At 35.8% G+C, this 18,917-nt stretch overlaps 3 protein-coding genes across 6 annotated transcripts; 2 read left to right on the top strand and 1 right to left on the bottom strand.

Annotated features, from left to right (window-relative positions):
• Window positions 1-297: 297 nt before the first annotated feature.
• Window positions 298-7,310, top strand: LOC103828413 (indole-3-acetic acid-amido synthetase GH3.15). 3 transcript variants are annotated; one of them, XM_033275017.1, is made up of 6 exons: window positions 298-3,773; window positions 3,873-4,184; window positions 4,798-4,899; window positions 5,000-5,140; window positions 5,407-6,059; window positions 6,135-7,310. In XM_033275017.1, exons 2-6 carry the CDS (start codon window positions 3,895-3,897, stop codon window positions 6,743-6,745), a joined length of 1,797 nt encoding a protein of 598 aa, XP_033130908.1. In that variant the 5' UTR covers window positions 298-3,773; window positions 3,873-3,894; the 3' UTR covers window positions 6,746-7,310. The 3 variants fall into 3 exon arrangements, with proteins under 3 accessions (XP_033130908.1, XP_033130907.1, XP_033130909.1); XM_033275016.1 differs by having other exon boundaries at window positions 299-3,773; window positions 3,876-4,184; XM_033275018.1 differs by lacking the exon at window positions 298-3,773 and having other exon boundaries at window positions 3,782-4,184.
• On the bottom strand, window positions 7,154-9,354 carry LOC103828412 (mitogen-activated protein kinase 7). 2 transcript variants are annotated; one of them, XM_009104013.3, is made up of 3 exons: window positions 9,127-9,354; window positions 8,429-8,858; window positions 7,154-8,044 (listed from the first exon to the last, which is right to left on the bottom strand). In XM_009104013.3, exons 2-3 carry the CDS (start codon window positions 8,849-8,851, stop codon window positions 7,361-7,363), a joined length of 1,107 nt encoding a protein of 368 aa, XP_009102261.1. In that variant the 5' UTR covers window positions 8,852-8,858; window positions 9,127-9,354; the 3' UTR covers window positions 7,154-7,360. The 2 variants fall into 2 exon arrangements, with proteins under 2 accessions (XP_009102261.1, XP_009102262.1); XM_009104014.3 differs by having other exon boundaries at window positions 8,429-8,943; window positions 9,127-9,326.
• A 2,897-nt stretch (window positions 9,355-12,251) lies between these two features.
• On the top strand, window positions 12,252-16,498 carry LOC103828411 (nucleolar complex protein 2 homolog). Its single transcript, XM_009104011.3, has 11 exons — window positions 12,252-12,443; window positions 12,718-12,759; window positions 12,853-13,040; window positions 13,113-13,184; window positions 13,258-13,791; window positions 14,272-14,574; window positions 14,650-15,186; window positions 15,268-15,354; window positions 15,440-15,534; window positions 15,615-15,749; window positions 15,985-16,498. Exons 2-11 carry the CDS (start codon window positions 12,747-12,749, stop codon window positions 16,304-16,306), a joined length of 2,286 nt encoding a protein of 761 aa, XP_009102259.1. The 5' UTR covers window positions 12,252-12,443; window positions 12,718-12,746; the 3' UTR covers window positions 16,307-16,498.
• The last annotated feature ends 2,419 nt before the right edge of the window (window positions 16,499-18,917 follow it).

The raw sequence follows: 18,917 nt of genomic DNA, 5'->3' as shown, positions 1-18,917 counted from the left end.
ATCTAACTTTAACATTCAGTAAATCGAAAGTAATCAACAAGAAACAAGGATAAACCCCGGCGGTGCCAACAATGAGACCACACCACCTAAATCAGTACCCGTGTTCCTCATTTTGTCGCGCGAGAACTTTCATGTTGCGTTGTCTCCACGACATCACGCTGTCTCACGCCTTCACGCAATCAAGTTACAGACACCGGTTCACGCTTGATCCGCCACCATGTTCATATGTTCCACGTTGTCTCCACGACATAACGCTTCTACGTTACTTCATTTACAGGCACGCCGCATGCCCGCTCCGGCGATGAATCATGCCAACTCAAGCGATTGCCACATGACCCAACAAGAAACGATGTAACGCCCGAGAAATACATATATTTCATTCCACCACGTTACACCGGCACACATAGGCCTTAAGCCTTTCTCTAACTCAATACATCTCCTAAATATATATATATATATATCAACCTCATATACAATAACCCCAATCAATACAATCATCACATTTAATCCTCAAACATCATTCAACCATATTTTAACAACCTTAGCAATAGATCTATGTCTTTCACACATCAAGCATCAAGATATTTATATATATATCATATAGATAGTTATTTATATTCATAGATCTATAGAAAATAACAAGTAGGGATGAATGATCGACCTAGACACTTCTTCCATGATGAGATAATGATAGAAGGAGATAGAGATTGCAACAAGCCCTCACCTTGGCCTTAGATCTGAGAATGGAAAAGAGAGTAGAACCAGATCTGAAGCTTATGGCTTTCCACAAACCAGATCTACAAATAAACGGGTAGGTGCTACCATCAAAGACCCGGGATAAGAGATCTAAGAGGAGGAATAGAAAGGAGAAGAAAAAAATGACACTAGGGTTCCTTACCTCACCAGTGACCAGATCTAGAAAGAAGACATGGAGAGATTTGGACATAGAAATAGATCGGTTCATCGGGGATCTCCAACGGCTTGGCTCCAGCCTTCAGCAAACGCCGAACATCAGGGAGAGAGAAAGAGAGAGAGAGAGACGCAGGCGAGAGAGAAGAGAAAAGAGAAACCTTAGCGGCTAGGGTTTACAGATCTCTCTGGAACTCTGTAGGGCTTCACTCTGATTTTTAAATGGGAGAGAAGAGAAGTGGATGACTTTTATTTATAAGAAAATGAGGTGAAAACCCTAGGGTTTACTACGCGGGCCAGAAATAAAAGAGAAAAAATTGATGAGCTTTGATCCAAATCAAGTTAATTAATAAGAAAACAAAACCATTTCGGTTTAGAACCGGGATGTGACAACTCTACCCCACTTAACTGGGAATTCGCCCCGAATTCCGAACGGAGCAAGGGGAAAACTCAACCATTAAGTAAGAGATTTGGAACTTGTTCGATTCATATTGGTGTGAGTCGAGACTGACCCTTTAGGTTAGGACTAGAGAGTCTTTCCTGGGCTCTAATACCACTTGTGACACCCCCAACCCAGCATAGCTGAAATGGTCGGCAATATCATGACACTTGTCTGCAGCCACAAGGCCAAAACAATGTGTCTTTAGGATTCCATGACGTCTTTGACAAAAGCCCACCAATATAAACCGAACCTGAAATGAAAAGGGAAGGAGGGGTGAGCACTTCGACAAAAACTCAGTGAGGGAAGCTCTAAGAGCCCCGAAATCAATCACCAACAATCATAACACACCATAGCATAAGTATCTAACTTTAACATTCAGTAAATCGAAAGCAATCAACAAGAAACGAGGATAATCCCCGGTGGTGCCAACAATGAGACCACGCCACCTAAATCGGTACCCGCGTTCCTCATGTTGTCGCACGAGAACTTTCATGTTGTGTTGTCTCCACGACATCACGCTGTCTCACGCCTTCACGCAATCAAGTTACCGACACCGGTTCACGCTTGATCCGCCACCATGTTCATATGTTCCATGTTGTCTCCACGACATAACGCTTCTACGTTACTTCATTTACAGGCACGCCGCATGCCCGCTCCGGCAATGAATCATGCCAACTCAAGCGATTGCCACATGACCCAACAAGAAATGATGTAACGCCCGAGACATACATATATGTCATTCCACCACGTTACACCGGCACACATAGGCCTTAAGCCTTTCTCTAACTCAATATATCTCCCAAATATATATATATATATATATATATATATATATATATATATATATATATATATATATATATATATATCATCCTCATATACAATAACCCCAATCAATACAATCATCACATTTAATCTTCAAACACCATTCAACCATATTTTAACAACCTTAGCAATGGATCTATGTCTTTCACACATCAAGCATCAAGATATTTATATATATCATATAGATAGTTATTTATATTCATAGATCTATAGAAAATAACAAGTAGGGATGAATGATCGACCTAGACACTTCTCTTACCAGTGACCAGATCTAAAAAGAAGACATGGAGAGATCTGGACATAGAATTAGATCGGTTCATAGGGGATCTCCAACGGCTTGGCTCCAGCCTTCAGCAAACGGCGAACATCAAGGAGAGAGAGAGAAAGAGACGCAGGCGAGAGAGAACAAGAGAGAAGAGAAAAGAGAAACCTTAGCGGCTAGGATTTACAGATCTCTCTGGAACTCTGTAGGGCTTCGCTCTGATTTCTAAATGGGAGAGAAGAAAAGTGGATGACTTTTATTTATAAGAAAATGAGGTGAAAACCCTAGGGTTTACTACGCAGACCAGAAGTAAAAGAAAAAGACTTGATGGGCTTTGGTCCAAATCAAGTTAATTAATAAGAAAACAAAACCATTCCAGTTTGGGAGAATCGGGATGTGACAATGGATCTACCATTACCATTGAACTTACAATGTGATCGTGAGTGTTCTTATCAAACTTTTTTTAAGAACACTTAATTAATAAACTAGCATTGGTGTACAAAATTTAGGTGTTTCTTAACTAAAGTTCTTATCAACATTTAATTAATAAAATAATTATTAAAAGACTCTAATGGGGTTTATAGATTAATTATGTTCTGCATGATGGGAGTTCTTATGGTAAAGTTTTTAACGAATATAATAAATTATTTCTTAACTTTTAATTAAAAGAATTGAGAACATCTTATTTAAGAACTGATTTTTTGTATTTTTACTTAAAAGTTAAGAGAATGTTTTTTATGTTAAGCTAAAAATTCTGTGCTAAAAATCTTCTATTAACAATGCTCTTAGATTACAGTACTTATTTGCTGGTATTTTTTTTCCTTCAGGAACGTAAATTTACTTTTATTGTTTAGGGCATCTAGAACGTTGGCACGACACTGCTTATGAATTATGATTAGCATCAAACACGTTGTCTATCTCACACGTATTATCTTATAAATTTTGGAAAGGTAATATCACCGCCGAACCACCGCTCCACTAGGCCATTCTTCACATCCGATTGACTGGATTCTCTCTGAGGTAGTGTATATTTTAGAAAAAAATAAGGAATGAGACAGAAAGTTACACTCGAGGACAAGAGTAACTTCAAGGTGTCACTGATTTTCCGAACATCTATATCTCCTAGTAGTTCTCACGATTAGTTATTACTTTCCTATTTAAAATTTTTGTTTTCCTCCCATCCTTTGTAAAATTCTATTTCTGGAAAAGGAAAAAAAATAGCATCAATCAAAAGTATTCGGCACTTTTTGTCTGTTTTCTTCATTTTCTCATCTAAAAGCTATCGAGAGTAAAGAGAGATACCGACCAGATCTCATTTGCTTCGCCAGAACAGAGGTTTTGCTCTTCCCTCTTTTGTAAGTAGTTTCGTTATACACAAGTGATGGGACTTTGAATTAGAGTTTCTTTTTTTGTTATTCTTGTTGCAAACCAAAGTAGACAAACCAAAGTAGCAGCCATGTTGACAAAGTTCGATCCAACAAACCAAAAAGCGTGTCTGTCTCTGCTTGAGGATATCACCAGTAACGCAAATCAGATTCAAGATTCCGTTTTGGAAGCAATACTTACACGTAATGCTCACACCGAGTACCTTAGAGGTTTCCTCAATGGTCAAGTAGATAAGCAAAGCTTCAAGAACAACCTACCCGTTGTGACCTACGAAGATTATCATTCTTATATTGATCGTATCGCTAATGGAGAGCCCTTTGATCTCATCTGTGATCGACCCATTATTGTTCTCTTGGCCAGGTACCTTTTTGAATCATGAAATATATGCAGATTCAGATCAAAAGTATTCCTGCTATGTGAATCTTAATTAGAAGAGTATTTTCATATCAACTTTAATATCTAGTTGGTTGACCTCGTGATTCCCACATCCCCACAGTTATCAAAAAAAAAAAAAACTTTAATATCTAGCTGCTTGGTTTAGTGATCAGATGTTGTAATGTTCTTATTTATTTTCGGTGTTGCTTGACTGTCTTTCACTCTTTTGTTAGATTCATTACTAGTGCCATTGCAACTTCTGTCAAAAAAATTTAAATGGCTCAAAATTTAACTTTTTACCTAATTTATTTTAAAATTACATAATAAAAAGAAGTGATCAGCTCACATGCAATGCAATTTTCTTGTATTTTTTCTTTAAAGTGAAAAAATTGTACGAGCCTCTTACGGAATTTCACATGGGTCGGCCAAATGCAGTTTCTTTGATACCTCTTTGTGTTTGCAAAAAAATAAATATAAACCATTTGGAGGAAATTTGGCTAAAACCTTGCTGATACATGATTTTGTTATTATTCAACGATATAAAATAAATTGAAGTATATATGTAAAGAGTTAAAGAAGAATTTTTTTTTTTTTGCAGCTCAGGTACTTCAGGAGGAGTTCCAAAATTGATACCTTTCACTGCAGAGGAATTAGAACAAAGGATGTTGTTTATGTCTCTCTATAGACCTATACTCTTCAAGTAATCTGTTTCAAACTCCAAGACGTGTCTTGTCTTGTTATTTCCATCCAAAAAGGAGTAAGTTAAAAACAAAACAAAACGTTCTTGGTCCTGTTTGCAGGCACATCGAAGGGCGTAGTGAAGAAAAATCTCTCATGTTTTATTTTGTGACTAAAGAAAGCGAAACAGCGTCTGGATTGATGGTTAGGACTATGATAACTTGTGTTTTGAAAAGCGTGACCCCAGCCAACAAATTTATCTGGTAAACCTCCCACACGGCTGGCTCTATGGTACATTTCACTGAAGCATTAGGTTGATGTGCTAAAATTTAGATGGCCATCAATAAATTTAGTGTAGTAGGGACATAATTTTTTTATGCTTTAGGAGGCTAATTACATAAGACCAGACATGTTGGCCATATTAGGAGTGAACATACTCTCCTCGGTGCTTCTAGTGTTTTTTTTTTTTTTTTTTTTTGCAAATGGTGCTTCTAGTGTTTCTTTATTTTGTTTGTTATATGATTTACAGGGATCAAGGGCATATAAGCCCACTTGAAATTTCGACTTGTGAAGACACTACTCAGAGCATGTACTGCCAATTGCTATGTGGGCTGTTAGAACGAGGAAATGTATCTCGCCTTGGTGCACCATTTGCTTCTACCTTCCTCAAAGTAATCAGGTTCTTGGAAAATCACTGGAGTGAGTTATGCTCAAACATAAGGACAGGCCGTGTCAGCGACTGGATCACAGATGCTAACTGTGTTTCAGGGATCGGTAAGTTCCTCGAGGCTCCAAATCCAGAACTAGCGAGCCTAATCGAGCAGGAATGCAGTAAAACATCGTGGGAGGCAATAGTGAGGAGACTATGGCCTAATGCAAAGTGCATCGAAGCCGTAGTTACCGGGTCCATGGCACAGTATATACCCATGATGGAATTCTATTGTGGCGGTCTTCCTTTAATTTCAACGTTTTATGTCAGCTCTGAATGTTCCGTAGGTCTCAATTTAGATCCTCTGAGCAAGCCTTGTGATGTGTCTTACACCACCATCCCAAGTATGGCATACTTTGAGTTCTTTGAGATCAAGAAATACCATCAAGAAACTGGTCATGATCCCGTGGTCGTCGATCTTGTTGATGTTAAAGTTGGACATGATTATGAACCTGTTATAACAACGTTTTCTGGTAAGTTCCTACTTGTGTTTAGGCCATGATTATGATTATGAACTTGTTATAATAATACGTATATATAATTAACAGGTCTTTATAGATACCGTTTGGGGGACGTTTTACGAGTAACGGGTTTCTACAACAATGCGCCACAGTTTCGTTTCGTGGGAAGACAAAAAGTTGTTCTGAGCATCGACATGGACAAGACATACGAAGAAGATCTCCTCAAGGCAGTGGCAAATGCTAAGCTCTTACTTGAGCCACATGAACTAATGCTCATTGATTTCACTAGTCGTGTCGATTCCTCCTCGTTTCCAGGACACTACGTGCTCTATTGGGAACTCGGGTGTAAAGTCAAGGACGTGAAGGTCGAGCCCGACCCTGAGGTTATGGAGGAATGCTGTTTCGCCGTGGAGGAATGCTGTTTCGCCGTGGAGGAATGTCTTGACTCGGTGTACAGAAATGGACGAAGGAATGATAAGAACATTGGACCGCTTGAGATTAAGGTTGTTAGGAGTGGCGCCTTTGATGAGCTTATGAGTTTCTTCGTGTCTCGTGGCTCTTCTGTGAGTCAGTTCAAGACTCCAAGGTCGTTGACTAATGAAGAGGCCTTGAAGATATTGGAGGCGACAGTTGTTTCCAAGTTTGTTAGCAGGAAGGTTCCGTCGTGGGAGCTACATGAGCTGCATTCCAGCCGATAAAACCAAACCCCCGTTACAATTACGTAATCGAATATAATAAGTGTTATCTTAGTCGTTGTTGAGTCATGTTCTGTAATCGTCCTTTTTCTTTGTTGTTAAGACAATCTTCTATAAATCGTTTTAGACCATAACAACTTTTAACGGATCTTTTACCAAAATATCATAACATAATATATATATTTATTCTTTTTTTTTTAGAATTGGCATACAAATTTTAAATATTTATACTTATTGTAATCTTAGATATAAGCTATTGAACTGTTTGATTTTAGAAATGCAATTAAGTACTATTAGCTAAATTTAAGAGGTTTATAAGACAAATAATTGTTAAACTAAGTATTTATATTTGTATTAAAAACAGGATCTGGTCTGGAAATCTGAAGTACACTCATCACTTCAAAGGCAGTGTAAGAGAACAAGCCTTAACTTAGTAACAAACAGTCTCAAGCGATTCACGTTTACAAAGTGGAAAAGAGATACTGATCAGCCCTTCAAACTCTCTTACTCACTCACTCACTGTTTGTGGACTCACTATATAACATAACAACAAAGCTGCATTTCATAAGAAAAAAAAAAGACTGGAACAAGCATACTCTCGATGATGATTGATGACAGCTAAACACTCGCAGTTTCAGCTTCAGGGTGGTAATAAAGCATCTCGTCCCACATCATCTCTCTAATCATTCGTTCCTCCATGTTCTCATCTATGTCCAGAGCAATAGGGACATGAGCAGGAGGGTTAGAACCAGGATCAAACAGACCCGCCATGTAAGGGTGCAAGAGGGCATCAGTCACGGAGATTCTCTTGGTTGGATCAAACACAAGCATCCTCTGCAGCAAATCTATAGCTAACGGATTCGCTTGCGGGTACAGATTAGAGAGATGTGTACCCCTCGAGAAGGGAAGAGACTTTATGAACCTTTGAGCTTTCGGGTTATCGATAAACCGAATATCAGATTCTTGCTGGCTACCAACAACATTGATGATTAGCTTAAGCTGGTTGAGACATTCAGTCCCCGGGAAAATCGGTTTCCGACCAAGAATCTCCGCGAAGATGCATCCTACCGACCAGACATCAATGGAGGTTCCGTAGTTGTCACAACAGAGAAGAAGCTCAGGAGCTCTGTACCAACGTGTAACCACGTACTCCGTCATGAACTGCTCGTTGCCTTGGCTTGTTCTCGCTAACCCGAAGTCACATATCTTTAGATCGCAGTTAGCGTTGACTAAGAGGTTCCCTGGCTTCAAGTCCCGGTGAAGGATGTTTGCAGAGTGAAGATACTTCAACCCTCTTAGCAACTAAACGCATAACAAAACAAAACCAATATCAATAACTAATCCATAACCAGAGCCTCTCTTGGACAAAGCCGAATGAAACATTTGCTTACACCAAATTCATAGACATAAGACTCCAAATTTTTTTAAAATTTTTTTAATTAAATTGCAGCTCCCAAAATTTATAATAGAGTTACTATATAATAGGAGTGAAATATAGAGTAATGTTGATTTTTTACTCCAAATATAGAGCGAAAAAGCAACATTACTCTATATTTCATTCTATTATAGAGTGAATCATTGGAGCAAATTCAACTCTATAATAGAGTTACTCTATTTTAGAGTGAAATATAGAGTAAAGTTTTGTATACCATTGGAGATGCTCTTAAAAACGTAGAGTTACGTTACCTGAAACAAGAAGTACTTGCAGTGATCATCAGAAAGGGACTGAGAAGATTTGATGATCTGATGAAGATCAGTATCCATGAGCTCATAAACCAAGTAAACATCTTTGAAACTGGATCTAACCGAAGGCAACATAACATCTTTAAGCGCGATCACATTCTCGTGCCTCACATGCCTAAGAAGCTTGAGCTCTCTCAACGTCCTCAAAGCATCAACACGATTCTCAAACACGTTATGAATCTTTTTGATAGCGACTCTCTCGTTGGTCTCACGGTTGACCGAAGAGCAGACCACACCGTAAGCTCCTCTTCCAATGGGTTTGATGGGAACATACTTGGTGTCGATTTCGAACAGAGTTTGCCACATGGAGTAGTAATGTTTCCCTTGTTGTTTGATCCCGTTTGGTGGGTCAACCAACATCGCCATTGTTCTTCTGCTAAGAACTCAACAAATCCTCAAAAAGGGTTTATAGAGAGAGTTAACGAATCATTGAAGCTTTTTTCTTCTTTACGTTATTCCTTGTTGGAAAAAAAAAGTGAAAAAGATTCAATCTTTTTTATCCTTTGCTTTACTTAGCTATCAATCTTACTACTCCCCAGGGAAAAAAAAGTAGCAAACTTTCGGCGTAATCATAGTTCAAACTCTTTTATCGAATTAAAAAAAAAAGAATTAACTAAAAAAGACAGAGGATTTGGACATACCCTTGTTATTACAGAAGCTGGATCGTTGTTTGGTTGGTGATCAGAGAAAGAAGAGAAGGGTATGATTGGATCTGAATTGAGATGGCTTCTTCATAGTTATCTCAAGAAGAGGAAGTTGTCAGACGCATACGGGGGAATGTTTAGAGAAGAGGAAGAAGACGAAGAGGAAGCAATCCGTTGTGTTGATGAAGAAGCCTTTCTTACTTCTTTTCCTTTTTTCGGAAAAACAATTATTATTATATAAGGAAAGTCTGCTAATTACGAAAACGACATTCGTCTGTAAGATATTTTGTTTATCCTACTTTTAATTGAAAAGCTTCAGTTACAAACTATCTAGATTCTAGAGAAAATTTGAACTAAATATCTGAAAATAGTTACATGGACTCTCCATTTTATCCTAATAGTTACATATGTAATTCATAGGTTAATTTTAGAATTAATTCTCTTAATCTGATTGGTTGTTGGCATTTGAATTTTCATTTATTTAATTAAATTTTTAAAAAGGAAAGTAATCCTAGAACTATCTAATCTAATCTAATCATGAACGGTGCTATATGGATGTTATAGTTTTTTTGGAAATTTGTAAATGGATTTGTCAAGGATCTGATGATAGGTGGTCTATTAGCTGTTTAGGAGGAATTTTTTTTTCCGCATGTAGCATGTGGTCCTAAAACTAATCACCATATAGTTTTGTAATACTATTTTTGTAATTATCATTCGTATAATTTTCACAGTCGTTTAAGTAACAATTTAAATTTAAATTCATCAATTTTTTAAAAAATTACATAATTCACAAAAGGTTTTTTAATGCATTAGTAGCATTCAATGTTAATCAAGTTCTAAATAAAATCCAAAGCAAAAAATATGTGTATTAAAAATATCTAAGAAGGAAAAACTTTTATTTCATGAATAAGGTGGGGTCAGCTGACCCCCCTACCTCAGACCTTGATAAAAAAATATTCCATACACATTATTTGAGAAGTGATTTGTCATGTATTATCACCACATCGATTTTGAAGAAAAATGATGACATGTACATTTACATATACATTTAATGTTAATTTATTTTTTTGGTAAGTTTTGTTAAATATGGTAATAATTCATAATATCATTTAGTTCTATTTTCTATAATTTATAATTTTATTACCAAAAAAATCTTCAAAATTTTATGCAGTTTTTAAAAATTATAATTTTATAATCTCATTACAATTTCTGTTTAATATCTACAAATTTTAGAAATGTTACTTAATTTTACGTTTTGGTAATCATATACCTAACTCATTCCCTTTATTTTTGTCATATGTTAGGTTATATTCAATAAAACGAGAGTTACATCAAGCCGGCAAAGGTACAAAACCCTTCCAGAGCCATAAGCCGACAAGGTAAACACAACTTTTCGGAATCAAGTCTAAAAAACATAACTAAACATAAACAGGGCGAGGAGGCGATCACTAAAATCTTTTGAAGCATACAAATAATCATTAGAGATGCAAAGCCGGACAATAATGGAAGAAAGGATGAGCGAGAAAAGCGTTAACGATCCAAATTATTTGAGATGAGATAAGAGCTCCAAGAACATGAGACATCGCCACTCGAGAAAAAGCTTCAACTCAAGGAAGCCACGAGATAACGTATCCAACACCCCGAGCAGTCAACGAAGGAGAAGACGGTTGACAATCAACTACTCAAAGACTGAACACAATTGAGCAAAAGCTCCACAGTTCCTTACTAAGAAATCCGGAAAACCCGTCGGTTAAAAACCAAGGGACAGCACAGCTTCTGCTAATCGAACCTTCACACTAAACATCGAACAATCAAATCAGAGGTCGAGCAACAAGTCAAACCGACAATAGAACCCCAAAGACAACGTGTCACTATATAGGACACAAAACAAAGCTAAGGATCACATATTGGATAACCATCCCAAAAATCCTAATTAGCCACTATCCAACAATGCCTCCAAACCAAGCAAGCTCCAACTAATCATAGACTGCATGACCACAGTCCAACCTCGACCAAAACAAAGCTAGACAAGACCCGCCAAAGCTTTGGGATCCATCGACAAAAGTACTGAAGAATCTGAAACATAGGCCAAAAATACCCAATAACCTGAGACCCGCCTGAAAATCACCATACCAATTTCGATGGGAGAAGTAATAACCTACATCAGAGTCGGTTTAGTCTTTCACCGCGCACCAGAAAACAATTTCGAAACTAGCACAGCATCCCGAGCAAGCTGAGAGGGAGACGAAGCAATCTGACCTCTTTTCCAAAATAAAATCCAGACCATAAAAGTCTAAGATCGAGCTAAAAGAGCAGCATAAACGAAGGACATGTGACAGGAAAGACCGGACGTTACTCCTATCATCCTAGAGAGCAACAGAGCCACCAATGCCCAGCCTCACGCACCGCCTCCGCTAGGGTTTGAAACTCACCAACAGGAGAAAATTTGAACTCCAAACCCTAAGCCAACCTAAAATCCGACCCCTTACAAACCTCCCCTGCCCTTATCAACTCGGCTCTACACCAGAGATACAGATCGAAGCCTCGTTATCACGGTTATAACGACCAGATCTGAGCGTCACTGGAATCTTTTATCACCAGGGCAAAAAACATATCGATGTAGGAGAGAAGAGAAAGTAGGGGCCAAAAGAAACAGAGCCTAAGGAGACCTGCGCCGGAGGTGAAGAGGACATGTTGTCTTCAAGGGTTCGAGAGCGGAGTCGAGGATGATTTTGTTCCTTTTACAACCCATTTTTCTCTTAATTTATAGAATATTATTTAATATATTTTAACTAAAATAAATAGATAAAAAAATATTTTCAAGATTAGAATTTTAAATATATACATATATTATTAAATATAAATTTTACATAAAATGTTCATTTTATCTAAATTTTTTACATATTATTAAGAACTAAAATTTTAAATTAAATATTGTAAGCAAATAATAAAATCTAAAAACTAACAAAATATTTAGTTTTAAATATGATTTAAAAATTTTAATTTCTGCAGATGGCGCAAGAAAACAGGTAGTATAACTTTAGTTTTAAGTTCCCTTGCCCGGTTAAAATCCTAAATAATTTGGTACACATATAATTTGGTATTTTTAGCTAAACCGATTAGTTGAGTTGACGGCTCAAACTTAGAACCTTTCAAGTAAAGAAGAAGGTTTCCGAACTCTCAAAGATAAAACCCTAAACCTCTTTTCACTTCTACGGCAGTCTCTAGTCTCTCTGCTGAGGACCACGACAACATCTTTCTTCCTCTGTTTATTCTCCTCCTCCTCCTTTCTTTCGTCTACATCTAAACCGCAGGTATGCGCCTCCACTCTGTTTGTTCTGTTCAGTATCTTCATCTCGTGTTCGTGAATACTCGATTCTGTCTGTGTTAAGTTTATCTTCGTGAATAATAATTAGTTATAAGTTCCGAGAAGCTAGAACAATTCTAATTGAAGATAGATTTCTGGTTTAGAAGACATAAAATCCGGTTATAAAGTAGATTAAAGAGAGAGGGTTCTGTAATAAAAACCAAGTTTGCTTTCAACATTGATTTTGTTTTTTTTTTCTTTTTGGTTGTTGGACATTGCAGGTCATCTTCCGGAGTGGTGTATTAAGAAAATGGGTACCAAAGGTGACTTCTTTTTTTATGCAACAAGTATAAAGTTTATATCTTTATTTGAGTTTTGTAGATTTGAGATTGATAAAAAACTGTTATCGAATGTAGGAATGGATCAGATAAGCGATAAAAAGCGTGGAAAGAACAAGTTGAAATCTAAGAAGAAAGCAGAGGATGTAGTAGATGATATAGCAATGGACGATAAGAGCGATACAAAGCATGGAAAGAACAAGTTGAAATCCAAGAAACAAGAAGCTGAAGAGCATGAAGAACAGCTTAAAAGGCTTAAAGAAACAGTGAGTTGTCTTGTAACATGTCTGATTTGTGATTTTTAGTAACTTAACAGATGGTTTCTTTCTTTTTTGCAGCAAGCTGAGTTTTTTGAGTATATGAAAGAGCATGATGAGGATCTTCTCAAGTTTGATGCTGCTGAGTTTGAGGTGAGTCCTAGTAGAGATTGAATTTGTTGGATCTTGATGTGAATTGTGCTCACAGCTTTAATCTTTTGGTTAGGATGATGCTGATGTCGATGCTGAAACTGACTTGGAAGACAATGAGAAGCAAGATGTTGATGTTGCAAAGAAAGCAAACGAGCAGAAGACGATTACAGCAGCCATGGTGGACTCATGGTGTAAGTTAATCAAAGAAGACGCCAAGCTAGGTGCGGTGCGTTCTATCCTGAGAGCTTATAGAACCGCATGTCACTACGGTGATGATACCGGAGACGACCCGTCTGCAAAGTTCAGCGTTATGTCGAGCGCTGTGTTCAACAAGATAATGATATTCGTTCTGAGTGAGATGGATGGGATCCTCAGGAAGCTGTTGAGGCTTCCTGCAACTGGAGGAATGAAGGATACTATCATGGAGCTGACTAACACAAGGCCTTGGAAGAACTATAATCACTTGGTCAAATCGTATCTCGGGAACTCGCTTCATGTTCTGAACCAGATGACTGACCAAGGGATGATATCGTTTACTCTCAGGCGGTTGAAACACTCGTCAGTCTTTCTATCTGCCTTTCCAAGCCTCCTCAGGAAATATATTAAGGTGTGTTGTGAGCAAAACTATCATTCTTTGAATTAGGCCTGCTGTTTCGGTTATTTCGGTTTGGGTATTTTTTGGTTTCGGTTTATTCGGTTCGGCCGCAATCCCACCAAAAAAAATCGGTTTGGTTTTCTGTTAATTTTGGATTTTAATTTTATTTCCGAAAATAACCGTTTTTTTGGTTTTTGGTTAGAATTCGGTACAATTTTCTTTAAAAAAATAGGATATTTTTGGTTCAATTAGATTTTTTATAGTTATTTTGGTTCGGTTATTTGGTTAATTTCGGCGATTTTTCGATTATTTTTGGTTATTTTCAGTTATTTTAAAAAAAATCAAAAACCAAACCGAATCATTTTTCAAAACCCTACCAAACAGAACCCAAAACCAAAAATTTCGGCTGGTTCGGTTCGGACAAAATTCTCAGGCCTAACTGTTTGAATCTTTCCTAACCATTCTTTGCTCACTTGCTCTTCTTTCATTTAGGTTGCACTTCATTTCTGGGGAACCGGCAGCAGCTCCATCTCCGTTGTCTCGCTGCTGTTTCTGAGAGACTTGTGCATACGCCTCGGAACCGATTGTGTGGATGACTGCATCAAGGGAATGTACAAAGCCTATGTGTTGAACTGCCAGTTTGTAAACGCTGTTAAGCTCCAGCATATCTCCTTTCTTGGGAACTGCTTCATTGAGCTTCTCGGCACGGACATCTCAGCTTCTTACCAGCATGCATTCGTCTTCATAAGGCAGCTTGCGATGATTCTGCGTGAAGCTCTCAACACAAAAACAAAAGTATTTTCTCAATAATATTCTTGAGTTCTTCTCTTCAACTCTTTACTTACAGTTGGTTGTTGTTTTTTTCTGCAGGAAGCGTTTAGGAAAGTGTACCAGTGGAAGTTCATCCATTGTCTTGAGCTTTGGACCGGAGCTGTTTGCTCCTACAGCTCCCAGTCTGAGCTCAGACCAGTTGCTTATCCACTGGCACAAATTATATCTGGTGTAGCAAGACTTGTTCCCACCGCTCGCTATATTCCACTTAGACTGAGATGTGTTAGTATGCTAAACCGGATTGCTGCTTCGACTGGTACCTTTATACCGGTCTCAATGCTTCTTATGGACATGTTGGACATGAAAGAGCTCAATAGACCTCCCACTGGTGGTGTTGGGAAAGGTGTCGATCTACGCACGCTACTAAAGGTGAGTAAGCCGGCGGTGAAGACAAGAGCGTTTCAGGAGGCATGTGTTTATTCTGTAGTGGAGGAGCTTGTGGAGCATTTGACTCAGTGGAGCTATTCCGTTGCTTTCTTTGAGCTATCATCTATTCCGACCTTGAGGCTGCGTAGCTTTTACAAATCCACTAAAGCTGAGAGGTTTAGGAAAGAAATGAAGCAGCTCATTAGCCAGGTACCTTGAAGCAACTCGTTAGCCACTTATAATTAAATCTATTACTTGCTATGTGTTGATATGTTTTGATGAATCCTTCAGATTGAAGCTAACTCAGAGTTTGTGAACAAAAAGAGAGCGTGTGTTGGTTTTCAACCCAATGAGCCTGCTGCTGCATCATTCCTTGAGGTTTAGTAACTCGCTTCCCTTGATTTGCTTAGATTTATGAAGTAGCTTTGTACTGATTGTTCGTTGGGGGTCTTTGTCTGTTCAGGATGAAAAGAAGGCAGGTGAAAGCCCTCTATCGCAATATGCAGTGATTATCCGCCAAAGAGCGAAGCAAAGAAACGAATCACTGGTGGAATCAGAGTAAGTTACTTACATGCCTCTACTACATAGTGTTTATTTCGACTGCTGGTATTAATAATGATCTTGTTTGGTTTGTACAGTGTTATTGTGGGAGAGGACTCAGCGGTGTTTGGGAAAAACGCACCAAGCAGTGATGAGGAAGAAGATGAAGCAGATAGGAATGAAAAGGGTGCTGCAGCTTTCAGTTCCTCCTGGTTACCTGGAAGTGACTCCAAGTATGTTTATCTCTTCCTCTTGAAAATGCACACATCTCTTGGTTCTATCATATGTAAATACTGGGTTGGTGTGGTTAGACTATGTATGGTATGAGTATGGATTGTTTGTTACAGCCTAATGTAGATTGGGTTATAGGTCTAGGGCAGTTTGGTTGGTTTGGGGAATGTACATAGGAGGTGAACCACATTGTCCTTAATGTACATTATTTATCTAAAGAGATTGTATAATTGGCAGAGAAAAAGAGGCAGAGGAAGAAGAAGAGAAGAAGAAACCAAAGAAACGTAAGAGGAAGAGTCAAGCAGAGAAGAAGCAAGTTGAGGAAGGTGCAGGAGAAGATGATGTTGTGGAAGATTTTGTGTTCAGTTCTGATGAAGAGGATGATCTGTTTGATATAGAAGGAGACAAAGATGAGGAGGGCGATGTTGATGATGATGCAGCAGATGAGATTGCAGAGCCTGAGACAAAGAAGACCTCTAAGAAGACCAAGGGCACTTATAAGACCTGGCATAAGAACTACAAGAAGACGAAGAATAAGAAGAAGGCTCGAGTGGCTTAGTCTTTTTGGTGTGTACTTCGATGTCTACAAAAATCACTTTTTCGAATGTTTTGCAAAACATCATCAAACAAAAATTTTGGGAGAATGGAACTAATATCTGAAATTTAATTATTGAAATTTGAAACTACTGTATGATTTTTTTTTTAATTTTGTCTATTCAATCACATTCAAGGACTGAAATAGATTCAAAAAGTCATTCTCTGTTTTTTTTTTTTCAACATTCTCTGTTTTAATAGTGTGAACAATGCTTGTGGAGTTGGGGTAGACAGAAAAGCTCCTAGTAGCTTAGTTCCTCCTCTCTTTTTCAATGTTACTAGAAGTTCTGCCCGCACATGCGGGCATAGTGTTCTTGTTATATTTATCTATTTATAACTATTAAATCAAAATCAACATAAGAAATTATTAACTATGTTTTTAAAAAGATAAATCAAACATTAAACTTTATATTATATAATAAAAAATATTATTTCAGATAAAACACAACATATTTAAGAATTATCTTATGTTTTCAAAATATATTTTATTTTTGAGAATTTTATTATATTTACTTATATTCAATTATCAAATATAACACATAAACAAAATATTATTAATATATATTCAATTATCAAATTTTAATTTTTAAAAATAAATTTACTAATTGTTGTGTTACATATGAAAAACATTCACATATATTTTAGAAAATATATTTATTCGTTTGGTTAGCATTTAACTATAAATTGTTTTATATCTAACTATAAATTTTATAATAAAATATTATTTTCATATAACAACAGTATATATCTAAGAATTATCTTATGTTTTAAAACATGTTTTTATTTTTGAAAAATTTATTATATTTATTTATAGTCAATTATCTAATATAATATATGATATAATAGTATTAATAGAAATTCGTCTTAAATTATTTATATTTTAGATAATTCTTATTATTATTAATTTTACTCACTTATTTAATCAGATATATTTTAAATTCGTTTTTATTTTTGACTAATTTATATAGTTTATTCATTAAGGGTATAAACGATTTATTATTAATTTTAATTATTTTTTTAGTAAGATAGATTTGAAATTCGTTTTCATTTTTTGACTAATTTATATAATTATTCATTAAAGTTATAAACGATATTAACCGCTCTAATTTTTAACGTGAGAAATCTGTTGCAAAAATTTACTTTGTAAATAATAGTATAGATATATGTATTATGATCTAAAAATCATGATAATTCATTCTTTATATTTTTAATCATTTTAGTTCTCTTCGATTTTTATTTCGATCGAATTCTTCTTAACACAAAGGAAAACTATAAAACTATGAGACGATAAGAGCATAATTATATATCAAATATTCCACACATTAAAGTAAAGTAACACTGTGAATTTTTGGTCTCTCTAAATCTAATTTGTATTTTTGAACCATAAACATGAATTAACTTACCAAAAAAGCATTAAAACACACAAAATCCAAATGAGAACAAAATAAATAAAAATTAAATAAAAATTAAAGTTCGATGATAATTTTGAAGACTGTTTTTAATAAAAAAACGAATTGAGATAATGACAATATTTCATTGGTTTACTTGATCAATATATACATTGACTGATCTTAATATTTCGTAAGTTTTATTCTAATAAAAGAAACAATAGATAATGGTAGTTTTATTATTAAAGTTAATTTATGGTTAATTATATAATGATAAATCTAATTATTCATTAAAAATATATTTATTTTTATCTGTTTTAGAAACTAAATCATTAAAGACATGTTCATAACATGATTACATAGGCAATTCTCAAAATTTAATATCAAAGCATATTTTTATTGTAGATTAAACAGTAATAAAATATATACGTGAAATAACTACTGAAGTTATCTGGAAGATATCAAGCTCCTACGAAAGAGTTTTCTCAACTCAGATATTGTTCATGTACCTCGAACGGAGAATCAAAGAGCGGATAGCTTAGCACGCAGGGCTAGAAGACAACCGTATTTCGTTGTTCACATGGATGCGGAGTTACCGATTTGATTTACAGAGTCAATATGAGTCTGTAAATGTCTTGTTGTCAAAAAAAAAACTACTGAAATAATTCGGAGTACCTAATTCATAATTCCAAATTCCATGTAACAAAACTGATTTGCTCCTAGTATTTCAACTCAAAGAAAGAAGAAAAACATAGAACTCCAACGGTAAAAAACAAATATCAAAAATATATAAATATAGATGTAAAAAACTATAATCGAAACAACTTGGAATTAATGAGAAAATTGAAACTATAGAGTTTAAAACATGTTACATCATATGAAAATAAGAATTGGTCATAACTTTTTAAAATAATTATAATTGAAATTCCAATTAGAAAGTTTGAAATAGTTATGTTATTTAAATTAATAAATTAATGATTTAAGCTAAAAACTAATAAAAATCTTGTGAAAGTTAAAATAATTATAATGATAATCATAATTCCAATTAAAATTTTGAAATATTTATATTATTTAAATTAATAAATTGATGATTTAATCTAAAAACTAATAAGAATATGACAAATAAGCAAAATTAGCTAAAATCATGGAGAACATGACAAATAAGCAAAATCACTTGATAAATAATAG

Source organism: Brassica rapa, chromosome A07 (genome assembly GCF_000309985.2).
Source record: "Brassica rapa cultivar Chiifu-401-42 chromosome A07, CAAS_Brap_v3.01, whole genome shotgun sequence".
NCBI classification, from domain to species: Eukaryota; Viridiplantae; Streptophyta; class Magnoliopsida; order Brassicales; family Brassicaceae; genus Brassica; species Brassica rapa.
This window is presented reverse-complemented; position numbering and strand designations above follow the sequence as displayed.